The sequence below is a fragment of the Ischnura elegans genome, chromosome 2, assembly GCF_921293095.1.
Source record: "Ischnura elegans chromosome 2, ioIscEleg1.1, whole genome shotgun sequence".
NCBI classification, from domain to species: Eukaryota; Metazoa; Arthropoda; class Insecta; order Odonata; family Coenagrionidae; genus Ischnura; species Ischnura elegans.
The window spans coordinates 56974807-56994041 of NC_060247.1; the positions used below are offsets into that span (position 1 = coordinate 56974807).

Sequence of the window (19235 nt, forward strand, 5' to 3'; positions counted from 1 at the left end):
GTGTTTTTTTTGCTCGTTTAATTTTTGCTTTCCAATGTGAACAGTTTGGCTAAATGTATGAAGGTACCCTTACAGCTTCACCCAGCACTGTCTAATTGTGAGAAAATGTGCAATAATTTATAGCGACCTTTTCAATTACTCCTCTCTTATCAATGAACTTCTTATTCTAAGTCTCTCCTTCATAGAAGTCTATTTCCCCTCACCGAAAACATTCCATTGAATGGGTCTGTTCCATTTGCTGAATCGCGAGGGAACTTTACATCTTGAATAGGATTGGAAAACTCAGGAAGAGCCGCATCCTGGGGTAGTGCTTTCCGTGCGACAGCACTGGAACTAAGAAATGCCAGAAATACTTCCCATATCCTCATTCAGAGAGCAGTGTTTAATGGTATCATCGAATTAAAAGATTAAAAGGAGATTTATCTCTTTCTGGTTGATTTTTAATGGTCAGAAGTAATTTTAAAAGTATTTAAAACATTGAATACCCAAAAAGCTGCTTGTTGATACTTTATTTAAAGATAACGTATGATCCAAATCCTTTCACATTGTAAATAAATGGCAGGATAATTACGTAAAAAATTGAAGCGTTACAAGAAGTATGCATGAAAAATTCATCGATTTTTGGAGAGGTATCAGGTTCAGAAAGTATCTATTGGGAATTTTTAACCTTTCAATTAATTAGTAAAGGCAAATAATGCATATTTTTCATACTTAGTTGAGTGGAAAATATTCTATGGTGCGTATATATTTTTGATATTCATTAAGAGCAGTTTAGTTAATTATATGCAGATACCCTTACAGATCTACCCAGAAACATCTAATTGTGACCTTTCATGCAATAATTTACAACGTCCTTTTCAATCCCTCCTCTCTTATCAGTGAAGTTCTTACTCCAAGTCTCCCCTCATAGGAGTCTATTCCCCCTCCTCCGACACCAAAAAATGTCACAAAATGGGTTTGTTCCATTTGCTGAATCGCTAGGAAACTTTAAATCTTGAATAGGGTTGGGAAACTCAGGACGATTCACAAGCCGCATCATGGCCTATTGCTTTCCGTGTGAAACACATTTGTGTATTTAAAGCATTGAAAACCAAAATAATCTGATTTTTGATACTTTCTTTCAAACGCACGTATCCAAATCCTTTCACATAGACTGGCAGAATGTTTATGTAAAAAATTGAAGCGTAACTAGAAGTGAATTGAAAAATGCATTGATTCCTTAAAAGACATCATTCAAATCTATTGGGAATTTTTAACCTATCAATTAAATACTAAAGGCAGATAATTTATCTTTTTTTATGCTTAGCTGAGAGGAATATTCAATGGTACCTTTATATTTTTGCTTTTCATTTAGAACAGTTTGGCTAAATATATGCGAGTATCCTTGAAGCTCTACCCAGCAACGTTTAATTGTGAGATAATTTGCTATAATTTATATTATTAATTGAAACTGCCTCAATTTTTGCCATATTGGCTGCGAAACCTTCAAGAAATACATTCTCATTTACTTTGACTGGCTTCAACTACCGTCTTATTCGTCCGCATCGATCATTACTGGGTTTTCTCGCACCTTTGCTTGTATGGGAGAGATTCGTGAGAAAAGTGTGTGCGGAAGAATGCTATTTGCTGTTGTACCAAAAACTGACTCGTATTATGAACAGAGTTTGATGAAAAGAGAATAGAGATGAAATTATTACTGTTTAATTGAATGCTCTCGAATAAGGAGAAATATCAGGGTTTTAATAAAATAAATCCATAATTATTTAGTTTGCTATATTTATTTTCCACAACACTATGGGCGCTGGAGTTTTAGTGTTGACGTCGACTTTTGGTAAGTAACATCAAAAATGTATACATTTTCAGCCCTACTCAGCAAAAATTTAAACCGCGTTTTGTTGTACTGTAAAGTCTAATGGCGATACATTTAACTACCACAGTAATTTTGATTGAGTAGAAACTTTTCACATTTTAAATTGAGAAGTCTTAAAATTTAATTTCTCCTAGATACAGCTCTGGGTTAGAAAGAGTAAATGCACAGCCATAATGTAGGTACACTCTTTTATAGATAGATATCCTCTGGGATCAAGCCGTAATCCACTACATATTTCATCCTAGCATGTATCCATAACTTCTGCTCCTCTCCCATTTCTACTCATTTTAACCTCCACATTGGGTGCTAGGGCGAACCCACTGTGTGGTTCGAAGTGCCACCGCCGCCGCAGCGACGGTTTGTTTGATAGTTAGCGGCGATATCATCAACCGGTGAACACCGAAAATACGGCATGGAACGCTTCCAAAGTGCCTCCACATTTTTCCGATGAACTCTCCCCTACTCTCTTATTCATCTCTCCCCCTTTCCCTTCCTCCGAAATAGGTGACAGCCCTGCGCTCTGTCCCGCCGTAATGATTTCCCTTGCCAGCCGATTCCGGAAGGGGGCGCTGCGATATGTTTGTCCTACCACCCGCGAAGAATGGGCGGGGTGCTCGTTGGCTTCCGCGCTTGCGACCAAGAATGAAAGGAAAACCGAAGTCATGAGACCCCTCTCCACCCCTGACCGATTCGTGACTGTTGTGACCGCCGCTTCAATCCATGGATTTGATCAAAAAGGGTGAGTTTTTTTTCACTCGAAAATGTTTTCCACCAAAATTTGCTCTTTATGTGGAGGAATACGTTGGTATATACCAACCAGTTGATTTTTATGTCAATGGGCCGGATGAGTAAAAGTTGAGCAAATGCTCACTAGTTCGGAGCATAACCATCTGCTTCGAGCAACAGGTAAGAGCATAAGCATTGGCTCCGTCTGGTGTGCATAAGCTCTACCTCATGCTCCGGAGCAGTTTAAATACCTTTTGCTCAAGATTTTGCATACGGCGCGCTCGCTAAAAACCGAATTTCCCTTCTTTGCTATAACTGCCTCGTTTACAAACGGTGTTTCAGTTCACATTGAACAACATATTTCTGCTATTTATAATGTATGTATTGTAAATTATGTTATGACGTTGCTATGATAAACTCCTCGCCTGCCACACTGGAGGTCGCGGGTTCGAGTCCCCCTTCGTTGGTTTCCCCGATCCAAGTAATGGATTTTCGTGTACGTTTGATTTTTAAGTGAAAAACCCCGATGTAAAAGGCCAATGGAGCTGTTTTCGGTGGTACAGGATAAATAAAATAAATAAATATAAAATAAAAACAAACAAATAAAGACAGCCATTCATAATCACAGCTTTCTGGAGGGTCAGTTATCATGGGGATCATGTATATCTAATGTCTAATCGTCCCTTGGTTTAACGATGCCGCTATAATAATTAATGACGCCTAAGACAATAAATAATAGACCCTATTACTCCCTGTGAAGCCGGGCGTTCACGGTTGTATTGTTGCTAGGGGTTGGACCTAACAATAATTATACTATCACCAACTGATTACTGGCTTCAGAAAATACGTCAAATATAGAAAAACTTTTATCTCACGCGGCCTTCCCTCACCTCAAAATTTTCATGCGATGAAATGGCCAAGTTAGTCTATTTTGCATTGCGACGCATTACTTTCTCATTAATTTACATTTACGTTACGTGGATGCAGGGATGAAATCAAAACTAAACGAAAGTCAAACCAGTAAAATTTCAGTAGTTTCGATCCCGGGAGCGAAATGTAGAAACGAAACGAAATGGACTTAAACCTGGGGATCTAAACTCAGGGTCGAAACGAAAGCCGAGTCAAAACTACTGCGGGTGGAAACTAAACTAAACCACTGGGACGAAACGAAACACAGATAATGTTTAGCACCGGAGGGACCACGTGCTTTACCTTCTAATAGTTTAATTTTGACCCTCAGACCGAGTACGAAGTATGATTGAATGAATTAGAGGTTCGGCATACCGTCATTAGATGCATGGGGCACGCATTTTTTTTACCACATGCAGAAGAGCGGTGAACGCAAACTGGCCATTCAATTTTTAAGCACAATGTTTTAACCTCTCCACACGCATGCCGCACGTAATGGGTCGAAACTCTTCCCTCTTTTACCCCTCCACTCACCTTCTGGTTCGAAACTTAACTATGAGCAGAGGAGTTTCGTTTGGTTCCTGGGAGTAAAGTTTCGTCCCGAGCCGAAACTAAACTCCTTGGCGATTTTAATTTCGTGCGGGAACGAAACTAAACCTAGGCCTCGTACGTTTGTTTCCCTCCGGGTCGAAACGAAATATTTTCCTTTCGTTTCACTTGCCATCCCTGCGTGGATGACGATATTTCTCAAGCTCGACTTCGCTTTTTTTGTGACGCATGCTTTTATACAACCTTAAAAATTACTCTTTTCTCTTGAAGTTTTCGTGTTATGTTTGTGTGAAACCCTTTTCAATATTTTCCTGGATCTAATATATATTAAAATTGTTCCTCATTATGTTGTTGTATGTAAAATGTTTAAATTTCAGAAGCTGGTTAAATTAACGATAGTGTATTCTACTCGTCTTGAGCATTTCAAGTCGATGGCTTAGGCTCCTTGCACACACCCACCGATTATGGCCGTTTTTTTTCGGCCGTCCAGATTCCAATAGTGAGCAATTTGGAGACATGGTAAATTGCACGCTGACCGACCTCGACGGTACCAATAAAAATTCGACGGTACCAATAAAATGCACCAGATTTTAACCGGTCAAAAGATCACGAAAACCAAGCAAGTGATCGTTTGACTGGTTAAAATCCGGCGCATGTGCTAGCAGCGCTCACCCGATAAAATATCGACCGGTTTTTACCGGCCGTCTAATATCGGTGTGTGTGCAAGGAGCCAAGTTTAAAAAAAAGGAATACGCAGCGAAAAATACAAAGTTCGAAAGGATGGACGGAAGTGATGTGTCCTATACTATGACTGATGACTATTCTTGAGGAGTATGTTATTGACTTTGCAGGCCACTTTAAATGAATTCTGGTGGTAATTTTCTAGAAATTTTCATCATCAAACTATCGAATCCGAAGACAGTTGGCTTCAGCTTTGGTCTTTAATAACTTTTACTGCTCTGGGAAATTGAGCGTTCTTGTTTTTACGTATTCAGTCTTCTGAGTGCCCATGGAGGGTATTGCTGTCCAGACCCGAGGGACGGTGGTCATCTTTCGGCGACTCTTCTCATTCTCTGACGCATATTTGCTATGTGTGAGTATCTTCGACTAAGTCCAAAGGCAGCCTTCCAGCTTATGTAGCTCGTTCTATATGCTTTTACGTGGGATATAAATTGCGGAGTTCACAGCTATCTATCTACCTTGAGTCACTTCCCTCAACTCTCGGCGCTCAAGTTAACTTCATCATCATGTTATGATGGCCGAATTTTATTTATAACACCAATTACCTGCGCCTCGTTTTGGTGTTAAAATTTCAGAGGCAAGATGGAAAAAGGTTTCACTGTCTTTAACAAAAGAAGTTAGAACTCACCGGGGAATATCCACAGTGATCCTAAAAATTAACACATTCTGATAAGTGGGGCAAGTTCCTTTTCCTAATACGTGTGTCACAGCTTGTGCTTGTTGGGTACCGTTCGCTGACCTCTCACAGATTTGAACTGCGGAATTTTCGGAAAATAGCCATAAGCTTTTACCCCATAGCCACCAGTATGCCCTTGTGTCTTCAATAAAATAATAATTTAATCTATTTAACGTCGTCGAATAATATAATTTAATGTAATATATTTTCCACAACAAGACTTTGATTAATTGTTTAGAGTGCTTCTCGGTATCAACGCTCTTAGCGAACATAATTCCTTTTCCCAAATAAGTTTTGCAGCATTTTATTAGAGAGTTAATGTCATGACCGCCTGAATTTATTAGAAACGGAATGTAAAAAATGAGTTAACGTATTATCTTTCCGATGCCTTGTCGCTTTTTTGTCCCATAGATGAGGTGTTTCTCTTGGCCTTCAAGCAGCTGGTGGATACGCTTGCGGTTGTTTTCACATTAAATATTTCACCATGAGCAATGGATGCACACCCATAGGTTATCTCGCATTAATTTCCCTTAGCAACTGGAGCCTCCTAGAGAAATGAGGGTTTTCCAAAGAAAACACTGTAGATCAAATCTAAACCTTCGCTGCCAATAGTTTACTTCTAAAAATCTCTTAACTCTTCATGTATATATTTTCTCTTGTTGTTTTAGTAAGGTATCCCTTAAATACATCTTCACTGATACGCCGTATTTTACGTTTGTTTCATTAAAAGAATATCCAATTTTATGTTCATATATGATGTTCAGTCTGTAAATGTTCATACAGTGAATACTATTTTTCCCAGCTTTTAATCGTGTTGTTTTATATTGATACAGAGAATACAAAATATATAAAATTAGCATTTAAAATTGAAGATAAGGTATTTTTATAGCTTGCCATGGCTTTAAAAGTTTGGAAGCCGTGTTTCATAAAAAATAAACGAGAAGAAAATAAAATATAGCCATTTAAACCTATGGTCTGGGTTAGTTGTCTTTTAAACTTCATTTTCTACTACATGAATACGTCAAGTTTTATATACGAAATAATTAAATATTAGCAGGTCTTATTGCCATAGTACGCATTAATAAAAAAAACTATCAATCAACCTCAGGTATGTGCTATATATGCTGTTTTTCTAATTGCGTATAGTGGTGTTTAAAAATCGAGGAGATCAAAGCATGTTGGTTTTTTAGTAGACGAGGTAGACGAGGCTATCTATGTGAGATAAGGATTTCGATCACCAAATAATAGGAGGGGCCAGATTTGTCAAATGCTGAGATTCAACGGTCACTTCAAATACTCTTTCTGTAGCCGTGAGAACGGGTAACGAGTCTGTACCCGAAACGTCAGCTCTCTTACAAAATCTTATCCGCGCGGTATCCCGAGAAGAGTTTATATACATATTGTTCGCCGGGAAAGTGTAAAATCTTACAAAAGAAAAAATTAGATACAGAAAATCTTTATTTGAAAACATTATTGTTGTATTTTCAAGGCTATCCTGCTTAGTTGTAGAATTGCACTCTGCTGTAATAATAGCTTTCTAGGATGAAGAATACTCTACTACGAGTAGATCTAGCATACTTCATACTTTCCGGTCTGATTTCCGTTTTAACATAGTTGGGTTTTAAAACTCTTCTCGGGATATCGCGTGGGTAAGATTATATGAAAGCGCCGACGTTTCGGGTATCGACTCGCTACCCATTCTCAGTAGCCGTGAGAATGGGTAGCGAGTCGGTACCCGAAACGTCAGCGTTCTTACAAAATCTTATCCGCGCGGTATCCCGAGAAGAGTTTATATACATATTGTTCGTCGGGAAAGTGTAAAATCTTACATAGTTGGCTTTGATGTCTTTGGAAATTGAGGCGTGGGTGACTGAAAAAATAGTGAAGAATGCGCGCGAGGGGAAAATGAACGGTGGAGATGACGGAAAGGGGAAGCGAAGATTGAGTGGAAGTGTGGGAACACAAGCATTCGGACTCGCGGAACGGGAAGCAATTAAAATTCCACGGGACGAGAAGAAATACGCCATACGGACCCATTATAACGTCAACTTTCGCTTATCTCCCTCTCCTCCCTAATTCTACACCCTCGCAACGCAAGGTCTTCCATGCATTCCACGGTGTAGGTATCTGCTCTTCTTCCCGTAAGATTTCTTCTTTCCGTCCTTATTCGTTGTCATTCCAACTGAATTAGTGTTCTCGCAACCTGCGTGGGGGAGACGAATAATTTATGCCCTTATAAATAGCCCCCGCGCGCCTAGCAAATCATTTGGTCTAAGAAATGTCTTGATTCCCAATGAAACACGGAAGTGTTATGACCTTCACTATATTTCTCGGCAAACTTAGGAGAATTTCATTAAATTTTTCTCTAGAAGTCGATTTATTTCGATGATTTTCTTACATGTCTGACATATTTTACCTCTTCGAAAGCAGAGAATACCCTGCGCGGTAAGGATTACTTCGTTCGGCATTCGTTACTCCACTAGCTGCGCTTGCTGAGCTGCATATAAATCTAACTTGAGCGCATCAAGATATGGCATAAAAACACAAAATTGTACCGTTCAGAGTTAATTGGTAAGAATTGCGATTATAAACGTAAAGCTAACGACTTTGTGAAATTTCTGGCTTTTTGTAAAATTATGCTCAGAATCCACACATTGATACCTAGGGTCTGTGGCGGATCCAGGAAAGGGGCAAGAGGGGGATAAGTAGGGATACCTCCCAGCAGTAGTGGGGGTCCGAAAAAAATTACCACTCTATCTAGCGTAAATTGGATACCCAAGGGGGGGCTATAGCCCCCTATGGCCCCCCATAGATCCGCCACTGCCAAGGGTACTATATCCTTCGGAGACATTTGTATCAGCTTCTGGATATATTATCCATGGTTGACCGAATTTTGTTTTTATACAATATTTTATTATATTGGCCGTTTTTAATCGAAGGAAATACGATAAGGAACAGGGAAAAGTATTGCATTCATCTTTGTTTCATTCAAGTTACTGATGTCTCACATAATGTTTCATTCCGCTGAAAGGATGGGCACTGGGGCATTACGAAATTGTGTTCACCTCAGATAATAACATAGTAGCTCTGGCCATAGGGCTCGGACTAAAGAAGCCAGACATTAATTTATTTCGAGTATGAGATTCATCTTGACATGCTAGCGGTACAAGAAAAAGTCTCTAAGGGTTTTCCATTCTGAAGGAAGCCTTCCTTATCGGCTCTCGGCGACTCATGCCTCTTCCCCCAGAGATCAAAGGGCATTGTGTGCCAATCCTCCAGACTTTTTACCGCAAATTCGCCTGATTAATTCAACCGGTGAGTGGAGCATAGATGCACACAGACTTTTGGAAACGATAGTACGTTTATACATAAGGAGACCCATGAATTTTACCATTCTCTTCTCCTGTCTCCATTCCCCAATTATGTTTCCATATTCGGTTCTTTATAAGGCACATTGATCTTTTTCTATGACCTCTATTCTCTTCCTTCATTCTTGGATTACCCAAAGCCATTTCCTTAATCACTGTTATCAGTATCCCGTCGTACTTCATACACACCACATAGCTCATCATTTTCTCCTTTACCGTAAAATAAATATTTAATGCGCGCTTTTTATGGTAAATTTTGTGCAAGAAGCTCAATATTTGCTTTGATTTAATCACAATTTAACAATAATTCCATTGAAAACCAATTATATCTATTTTGGAGTGACGAGGACGGTGATTATCTGCCAAAAAAATCCCCCATACTTTGTCCCTGTTAGTAATATTAGACTTTGAAAATATACCTTCGATAGGCAATCAGTTGCCTTCAATTTTCCGGTATATATTTCGGAACGTGTTTTCGAACTTAAATGCACAGAAGAGCCACTGATCTCTGGAGGCTTAGTTTTAGTTTTGGTGGAGCTATAAACGATAGTTTCTTAACTTTTTTTCTTTAAAGTTTCAATGACCACAATTGTCACATTATGCTAAGTTTTACCCTTAATAACGCAATTATATTTTATGGATTTTCTAGCAACTATTGGCCTTTATATGCGTATTCCTTGAAACACTCTGCATCTCAAATCTAGTATCATCAGAAAAGAGATTGTTGCTTCCCCGCGTATGCCGGAAGTGAAGGGTGTTCGGGTGCTCCACCTGGCAATCTCCTCCATGGCAGCCATGCGACGGAGCACCAAAGCAGCCTTAACTACTAGTATCGTCAGGTACAAAGGTATCCCGCATTAATTTTTGAATTCCAACATTAACCGAGTTTAAAATAGCATTCAGCCTTTTAGCTGCGCGGGCATCGAGGGTCTACGTTTCCTGAATCAAACGCACTTTAATGGAGGATTTATCTTGAAACAAGTAAGACTTCGGTGAACGACTTTAAGAGCCCGGAAACATCCATTCTCTCCCTGTCGTCTCCCGAAAGCTTTGCTGTCTTATGACTGCTGTGGCGAGCGTTGTAGGATGCCACTATCGGTAAAAGGGACGGGGCAGCCTAGGTGGCATTTTTCGTTATTCTACGCGCGAGATTTAGAGCGAGGCTGGACGGATTAAAGAGGGTGTGACACTCCATTCGCATCTTCCTCGCTGTCGCCCGCAAAGTTAAAATCTCGTAAAGAGTGCGAGTTTACGGTGTGGGCATCTGCGTGTTGTGTGTGTTTTCATCATTCCTTCCGAAAAGCTTCTAGGGTGTCGCTAATGGAGTCGGGAGTGCGCTTCTGTAAAAAAGGGGGCGCTACTGGGCAAGTTCGATGTCCTTCGCTGTCGCCAGGACGCTGCTCTTCTACCCCGGGTGAAAAGACGACTGGTTTCCCGAGAATACGATAGTGGGGACGGGGCTTTCTGAATCTCGCCGAAAAGATATCACTTCGATGTTTTGGCTTCACGACTCAAATTCAGGGATCAAAAGAATGAGGAGACGTATGTGTACCAGAAAAATGTAAATCTAGCTTTGGAGAAGGAGGAACGTATGACATGCTAATGTCAGGCCACGATAAATACCCTAATAAACGTCTGTTTTGGTCCAAAGAGGAAACAAAATTTAGCAAAAGGTAGATGCCCACACTCTATCGGAAAGCATGCATTGTAACCGATTTAAACAATATTAAGAATTTACATCTGTATGACAGTTCATTTAATAGTGGAAGTGACCGTCTGTTCCCGAGTGACCAACGTGCCCCGTCGCGTCGTCGCTGGGCCAACCTGCCCCATCGCCATTTTTACAACAAATTCTATTCGTAACAAAACCCACTGAAGCAATTTAGATTTTATGCTACGCGGAAATTATTCTTAAAATATGACCTTTAATTATAGTACTCACATATTGCGACGAAATTGAACCAAACTTAAATAACACACATTTACCCTGGGACTAGAATTTTACTGAAACACGCGCAAATAAAATTAGTCACTACAACTTGTCTAAAACTGCTCCGCCAGTCACAATAGTGTTGTGGAGAAAGTGGAAGAGTGCTACCAACCTTCTGATTGATTCCTATCACGATTCAGTGTCTAATGTATGAATTAGCTCGACTGGGCCATCCTGCCCCTATGGCCAACGTGACTCGGTCTTCCCTATTACAGCAACGGAGGAGTTAATGAAAATATTTTCTCTTGATTTTTGCAAAATGCTAAACACTTTACTGCTGCGCTATGAAATTTATCCTGATTGATGTCGAATTGGATTTTTTATCTTAATTGGAAACATCATTGTTGTAAGTTTTTGTGTTTGCCCATGATTTTCGGTTCAGGAACGTAAAGATACTGGTATTATAAATATCGCGAAAGTCCCAGATATGTAAAATACCGTACTATTCATTGCTCAGATAAGGTATTTTAGTATATCACTGCAATACCTTTGAACTGTGAAATTTACGAGTGCAAGTGAAACACACCTAAATAGCCAAGTAATTATGTCTTAAACGTTAATCATGGCGCACAATCGAGCTGTATTTCAAATAGAAAGGGTTCATCAACTGAAGCTGCTGGTCTCGGATTTTCTTAGGGCCGGAAATCATTAAAAAATGACTATTTTATTTCAGAAGAGTAGGATAAAAGGCCTTTAAATGTAAAGTGGTCATTTGAGAGTTCCTAATGAAGAGCGCATCATATCGTCTGTGGTCCCTTGAAAGCACTTTATGAGCAAAATACTACACCTAAAAACACTCCGAGGTTATTATTATGATTAATATAAAAATTTGGTTTCGTATTTTTTCCGAGGCCCGTTTAAAATACCCTATTCGGGGCACGCATTTACCAAATAATGACATTATTTTATTCCGGAAGAGTAGGATAAAAAGTCTTGAAACTTTAATCCGTGGCCAATTGGAAGTCCTTAATGAATAGCGCAGCATCCTTTCAGTGGTACATTTAAAGCAATTTATGGGCAAGGCACTACTGAAAAATACACCTATGAGCATACATGCATTATTATACATAAAAATTTAGTTTCGTTATATACCGACTTCGGTATTACCGAGACCCGTTTAAAATACCTTCTACGGGCCATGCATTTATGTACCCGGCGCTCTCCTCTGCAGGAAAGACGATGAGGACGGGAAAGTGAGTTACCTCCGGCCGCGTGGAAGAAAAGATCAAAAGCCTTCCGTGTTTCGGCGACGCGACGTGTGTTCAGGGATCAAAGGAATGAATAGGCGTGTGTATAACAGAGATGTAGAATTCAAGCATAGAGTGTTTTCCTTAATTTCGATAGTGTGCCTGTTGAATATCAAAGTATCTGAAATACTTTCGTGTTTTCACGTTTCTTTCTAGCTTCCTCATATATTACGGGGATGAGAGATTTTATATTTCGTTCATCACGAAAACGGGAGGAATTTTTTCATCATAATTCGTTAGCACATTAATAAATTTATGGGGTTGGTGTGCGGAACTTCAATGTTCTTTGTTTTTGTGACAAACTTATATCAGTTTCAGAATTTCTTTGGAGATACGCATAGTATCCAAAAGTAAGAAATGATAGGTTTGTGGCTAGAATGTAATACTTGTGAAATACAATGAGAAAAAAATGGAAAACATTTAGATGATAAAACCTTTTTTTCTTAATTTTCATTTCAATGTCGGCCCTAATTACATCAAGATTGTGCTCTAATATTGTCGGAGTAAAGATGACAAAGGGTCGTTTTTATCATGCATACTGGCTGAGCGAACTTCAAAGTGCAAGTATTTTTACGAAAATATGATCGTCAGACCGATCGGTCACATGAAGGTCATTAAGAGTGGAAGTTTCAAAAGTAATCGATAAGGATACGATTTTTTAAAACTAGCTCTTTGAATTCTCACAGGCAATTAGTTACGGTCAATTAGATACTCAAGTCTTGGAAGCCCTTAGCGATGCGTATGAAATACCTAATGAAAGGATCTTTTTTTCCGGCAGTTAGTTCGCTTAAAAATACATTTTTAAATTTATTTTGTTTTTATAGGGGATATGTAAACACCAATGAAATCGAAACCTGAAAGGTTTATGGAAAAAAATCTGTATTTTGAAATCGGCTTTGACTAACAATGAATAGTATATCAGCAAGTAATGTACTAGTGTATCAAATCGCTGCGAAAACCTTAAGACCAAAATTAACAATGTGTAAATTGAAGACTAGACCACTCATGAGATTTCTGTGCTGATGGAATCAATGAAGAATTTAATTCTTGAAACAAGTTTAGACTATGCTAAATAGAAACAACCTTCCACCTTGTAATATTAAGCTATTAATGAGAATGTACATAATTTTCTCGAACTATGTTCTGCACCTGTCGTTTTATCTTATGTACACAACTGAAAAATATTTTTTTTAGGAAAAATGAATTGAATATTTCAGTCCCACAACACTGGGAAAAATAACATGATAATTTTACACTAGCCAGGGAATGCAACTGTATCGATACTACCAATGTATTGATAGGATCCGTCGTAGATAATATTTTTCACATCTACTTTAAAATTTTAACCATTTTGGGTATGTGTAATAAGTCATGAAGTCTTCGGAGGTCTTAGTGCTTGATTCAACACTTGCCGTGAGCGTTGCATTCGTACGGAAAACATAACAAATCCTGAGTGTGCCAATGGTTTACTCAGCTTTCATCGCGCGGGGACGATAAGGCAACAAAATAGTTGAAAGATTAACGATGTTCGAGTAAAAAACCTCTACTCTGCTTTTTCCGTTAGAGTCTGACGGAAAAAAATTGAACCTCCGTCATCGAGTTCCTTAGTATAGCACTCAATTTTTTCACGCTCTTACGTCATAACCACGAGCATCCGGAAGAGGTCGCCGGAAGTATTGCGTCATCATTACAGACGGTAAGGGAGGAGTAAGGGGATCCTTACAAGCAGTAGGGGTGGGAATCGACAGAAAGTGAAGATCAAAAGCTCTCTCCGCTCCTTTGTCGAAAACTTTCTCTCGCAAAACATCTTTCCTTTTTGCTTTACCAACGCGAGAAATCAACTCAGATATTAATGAAATATTACACATACCGCTTTGCGCGGCTTTAGCGCAGGTTTGAGGCTCTCAACCGGTAGTGGCTTCTTGGAAATCCTTTCTCCCTCGCGTTGCCATCCTTGATTGACCGCGAGGGCCTAACACTTAGTACGATGACCCTCGGTATAATTGCCGGGAGAATTAAAGAACCTGGATAGCGTAGTGGTCTGCGCAGTGGTCCGGAAATTCATAGGCCCGTGGTTCGATTCTTGGCCCAGGGGAATATTTTCTCATGGCAATTCTTGTTTATTAATGCTATAATAGGCCTAAAAGATTCCATGCTTTAAAACAAGTTAATTTTTTTGCTTTATTGGCCACAAATGTTTTACTCTCAGAAATTGTTTTATGAATTTGATTTTAACATATAAATATAATAAGAATGAAAATCAGGTTTTACATTTGCACCTTTTATTTTGAAATATATATCCAAATTTAAGCAAACTCAAAGTGCGAGTAGTCTGATTTCCGGACTTTGATTTTCTTCCTTGAAGGGATTGGGTTTGTGTGGAGGCTAGATCGTTGGCTTCCCACCCCTAGTTCAAATCTCGGCGGTGTCAGAGAATTTTCAGGGATTGCCCGATTCCTGCATTACTATTATGTGAAGGGCATTTCAAGCAAAGCATACCGTCCGTCAGATGGGACGTTTAGGCGTGGTTTCCTTAGCACCTTTCGTTGAGAGCAGGCTAGTACGGATGCTGGATTCCTTTTAACCCTTCCTTTCTTACCCTTTCCTCGAAGCGCAGATGATCTTAAGCTGTCTGTCGCCGTCTCCAAATACCTTACCAAATATTTTTTGAACCGATATCCCATTGTTATGTACTAATTGTAAATCTAACGCAATATTTACTGAGTGAAAACCGAACGGCTGATACACATGGAAAATAAAGGGCCAAAGTCTGGCTGATTATTTTTTGCGTAATTTTTAAAATGTTGTAGCTCGAAGTAGGCGGTTATCGAGCCTTTAAAATCTACCTCCACTATCTCTACCTACACAAAATCTACCTACCTCTAAAGCCACAGTTAAAAAATTTGAAATGTATTTTTTTTACTGAGGAAATAACTCGTTGTATCTAGTATTAATCATACTTTGGTTAAGAATGTGTGATAAAAATGTGTATTTATTTTAATATGGTGAGGTATATTAGTGATTAGATGCATAGGCGTACCCAGCGGGGGGCAGGAGGGGGCAGCTGCCCCACTAGAAGCGAAAATAAATGTAATTAAAAACGAGAAAGTTTTGAACAAATTTTCTTTTGAAGAAAAATGATATTATTATCAGACAGGAACTAAAATTAAAATCATTAATTTTTCAAGCATTAAATTTAAAAAAAACTAATAAATTGCTGTCATAATTTCCTTGAAATTTGGTTTATCCTTTCCTGTGTTAAATGTTACAACTTGAACGACCACGGCTTTCCCCCTCCCCGTATTTTTGATCCTGGGTACGCCCTTGATTAGATGATTTATTAAGTTATCATATCTCACCGGAAAAAGGAGAGAAGTGGTTGTGGAGACGATCAGCGAGGAAAAGGGCGGAAGAGGCAGCTGCGGCTGCGGAACCAACCTGTTGGGAAAGATGAGAAAACAAGTTTTATCTTAACTCATAGGAATACAAGCATATACAAATAAATTTATCTCAAAGGAACAAAGACGTCACAGATTGTCACAAAAATATATAGGTTATAAAAAGAACTGAGGATTTATGTAAGATTTTACACTTTCCCGGCGAAGAGAATATTAAAAATTTTTTCGGGATTCCGCGCGGGTAAGATTTCGTAAGAGCGCCGACGTTTCAGGTACCGACTCGCTACACTTTCTCACGCTACTAACAAATATATTATAGGTTTATTAGTAGCCGCGAGAGTGATTTATTATTTGTTATTAGTCATTATTATTATTATTTTAGCCGTGAATTTCATTCGGCAATGTCAGTATCCGTGAGATTGATTAGCGTGTCGGGACCCGAAACGTCGGCGCTCTTACCCGCGCGGTATCCCGAGAAAAGTTTAAATATAAATGAGGATTTGCTTTTATATTCATTATTTTTTGTAATGGCATGTGCAATACATAATGCTTTAAACGAATCTAATGTTACCAGAATTCATATGCTGTTCATGAGAACGTATGTGTTCTTTTAAGTTAACCAGCGATTTAAATTTTTAATGGCATTCATAGCATATATAAGCACTTTTCATGGTATTAAAGAATTTGAAGCTCATGCTTCGGCGCTATTTGGCGTCGGCCTTCGGCGCTATGAGTTCTGTGAAAAGAAACAATCGAGAAATATTTTGGGATTAGAAATCTGAAATAAAATTGTGGCTGTGATGCATGGTGGTTATCAAAGTAAATCAATACATCGGACTTCCATTTGGAGTGAATTTTGTGTAGGTCACTAAATAGCACCAAAGTATCATCATTTCAAAATTACATAATTACATTTATTCGTGCTACTACACTCATCGCTAATAGCTCCTGGGGAACGAACTGATGTTTTGATATTTAGCTGAATTTTTGCTTTCCATATGAAGATAAAACATTCTCCTAAAAAGATTGATTCACTGTCTTCTACGATCACTCCGGGCTTCAAGATCTGAGGCTATATTCTTTGCATGTTTTGGTTTTGATATATCGTCGACTCCGAGCCATCTCAACTAAGAAAACAAACGCCGGCGGATGCTTTGCCCCTCCGCATTTCAACTGCTACGTAAACACTTCTCGCTAAGCGCAGGCTCCGTTTTATTTTTTTTCTGGTAAAGAAAAACATCGGGGCAGTCACTTCATCCTTCTGCCTTAAGCAGTATGTTCAAGAAATGTGAAGTGATTTTTAAGCCTTGTCTAGTAGTGACAACTTGCAACTAGGAAATTTAAAGAAAATGAATTATTCCAAAACTGTGAAAATTAACACATCAATTAGTTGATGAAGTATGATAACGAAGTGAATAGTTGATGTGAGCGATGTGGAAGAGCTGTAAAATTAAATGATGAAAAATGAGGTATTTCTTAGTGGATGAAAGGTATGCTTCATCACAAATAAATTCATACGCCAGCATACTATCGTAATTCAGATCATATAAATAAAATAAGAGAGACAGACTGTAGAACAGACAGATTCAGAATGTCTGGTTTTCCCACGATCACTATTAGACTACAACGGCAGCGTTAGAACAAATAGATTAGATGGCTATTGTTGTAGCTTACTAACTTATGTACCTACACCTTAATGCATGCTTCTGAATTTTCTTATTATTTCTAACAGCATGTTTAGTGTGTTCTAGCTTTATAGGCAGAAAACCTTAATGAGTACTTGGCTAGTTTTGTCTTTGAATTAATGCTGGTGATTGATCACCCGCTGCCAAACACCCTAGCGGTTGCTCGCAGGGTATTATGTAGATGAAATATGTCATCACTTTGCCCTTGTAGAAGTCGTGAGTCAAGCGCAGAAAAAAACTATCTATACTCGAGATTGCGTTCATGGAAGAGTAATATGTAATGTTGTTGTGTATGAGTGACATTTCGAAAATAAAGTGGCATTTGAAAGTAGAATTTCTTACATAAAATTTGTAAGTACGTTTTTTATCATTAGTTATGTACCAGAATTGAAGAGTAGCTTGTTTGTCAACCGAAAAATATTATTTAAGTATATATTGTTTTATACGTTACTGCATGCATGTTTGAAAGTTTTGATGTAAAATGAAAAAATAATCATAAAATGAGGATAGTTATATGTATTTATTTCCTTACTAATACCGTGCCTAGAAGTTTGATTTGAAAATAGGCAAATTAAAAAAATCTGATACCGACTTCCATTTCGTTATTAATTCGATAATTCATTAAGAACTAGTACGTTGAAGTGGCTCAATTTTGTTTTTATTTGGATTTAATATCATGGTGTCCTTTGCATCAATTATTTCTAAATGAAATTTATCTTCCAGCAGTAATTTACATTTTGTTTTTATAGATAAATATTGCCTAGACAAATGAAAGATGACGATATTTGAGTGATATGTCATCAATAGTGAACGCGGAAATTCACTGAACTTGTAATTATAGTAAGGAAATTCATGGTAAAGTTATTGCTTCTTATTGCCTATTCTCGTTTTTTTGTTCGGTATTGCGTAGAATGCGCTTCCATGCGACGCGATGCTAAAGTTCTTGCTGAAAATTCCAGAAATATACTTCCGGACAAAAAAATAAAAATATCATGGATAATTGCGGTCAATTAAGTTGTACGTATTAGCAATTTTTACATCTACTTTAAGAGAAAAGTGCTGTTTGGGAAATAGTCGGTAGCTTTCAGTCAGTTAGGAGTTTTTTTTCAAGTCCTCACTAATGTGAATCATAAATCGTCCTCGTGGTATTCTCCTCAACACGCACATGCACTTCGGACGGAAGGTGCGACCAGCGCCCGACAACGTGACAGCGCTCCCGACAAAACTTCCAGACCATAATGCGAGAGATGGTGAACGCTGTCCGCCGCTAGCGCCAGCCCAGCCTCGAGTACCTTTCTTATTCCCTCCGGATCTCGTGCATCATTCCAACGGAACAGCGCATGCGTCGCGGAGTAAGCGGAGGCCGCGGCCGCCCGGCGGGATTCCCTCACGACTCGCAACTCACACTCATGCTTTCACGTGAATGCGATCTGCTAAGCCTATTTTTTCACTGAGAGAAATCGGCAATATCAGTATCACTGGTGACACAATCGTGATAATGATGCACGGAAAAAGATTTGTCAATGACTATCGAACACGAGTGTTAGGGAGTATATATGTACTTAAACTTTGATGCGAATAATAAAGGACTTCATTTATTTGAAGAAGTGCTCTCGCTTTGATATTGTCGAACATTTCACAATTCATAATTCGGGCCATTATGCGAAAGAATTCGGTGAAAATAAATGCATAAATTCGATTCGCTTCAGAGTTTGGTAACTTTCACCAAAGTGATGGTTAATTTTACTAACGCGCTCGCAAGAACCAAAATCCGAGGGTTCCTTAGCCTTATTCTACAGATTATTTCATATAATTGATCGGCTGTAAGGTGGCATTAAGCTAATATGCCTATTCACATGAGCATTTGGTCATTTAATATTCATTATCCTTTTACGGCGCTATGTATGCAGTGAGACTAACATGAAGAGTTTTCTGTGCATTCTCCGCCGTATAGATAGCACGCGATGGTTTAATTTCAATCTCGCTATATGGGCCAAAAAGATGTCAATCTTCCGATCGGAGTTTTGACTAGGAGGTTCTGGTGAGATTGCCGGGGACACCGTTGCATTTACATAC

The 19235-nt window shown here is 38.7% G+C and overlaps 1 protein-coding gene across 1 annotated transcript in view; it reads right to left on the reverse strand.

Annotated features, from left to right (window-relative positions):
- The window catches only part of LOC124174235 (myoblast determination protein 1 homolog), a 108585-nt gene that overhangs the window by 27378 nt on the left and 61972 nt on the right, over nucleotides 1-19235 (reverse strand). The window contains exon 4 of the mRNA XM_046553328.1: nucleotides 15436-15514. Coding sequence (XP_046409284.1) covers nucleotides 15436-15514 — 79 coding nt within the window. The remainder of the gene's footprint in view (nucleotides 1-15435; nucleotides 15515-19235) is intronic.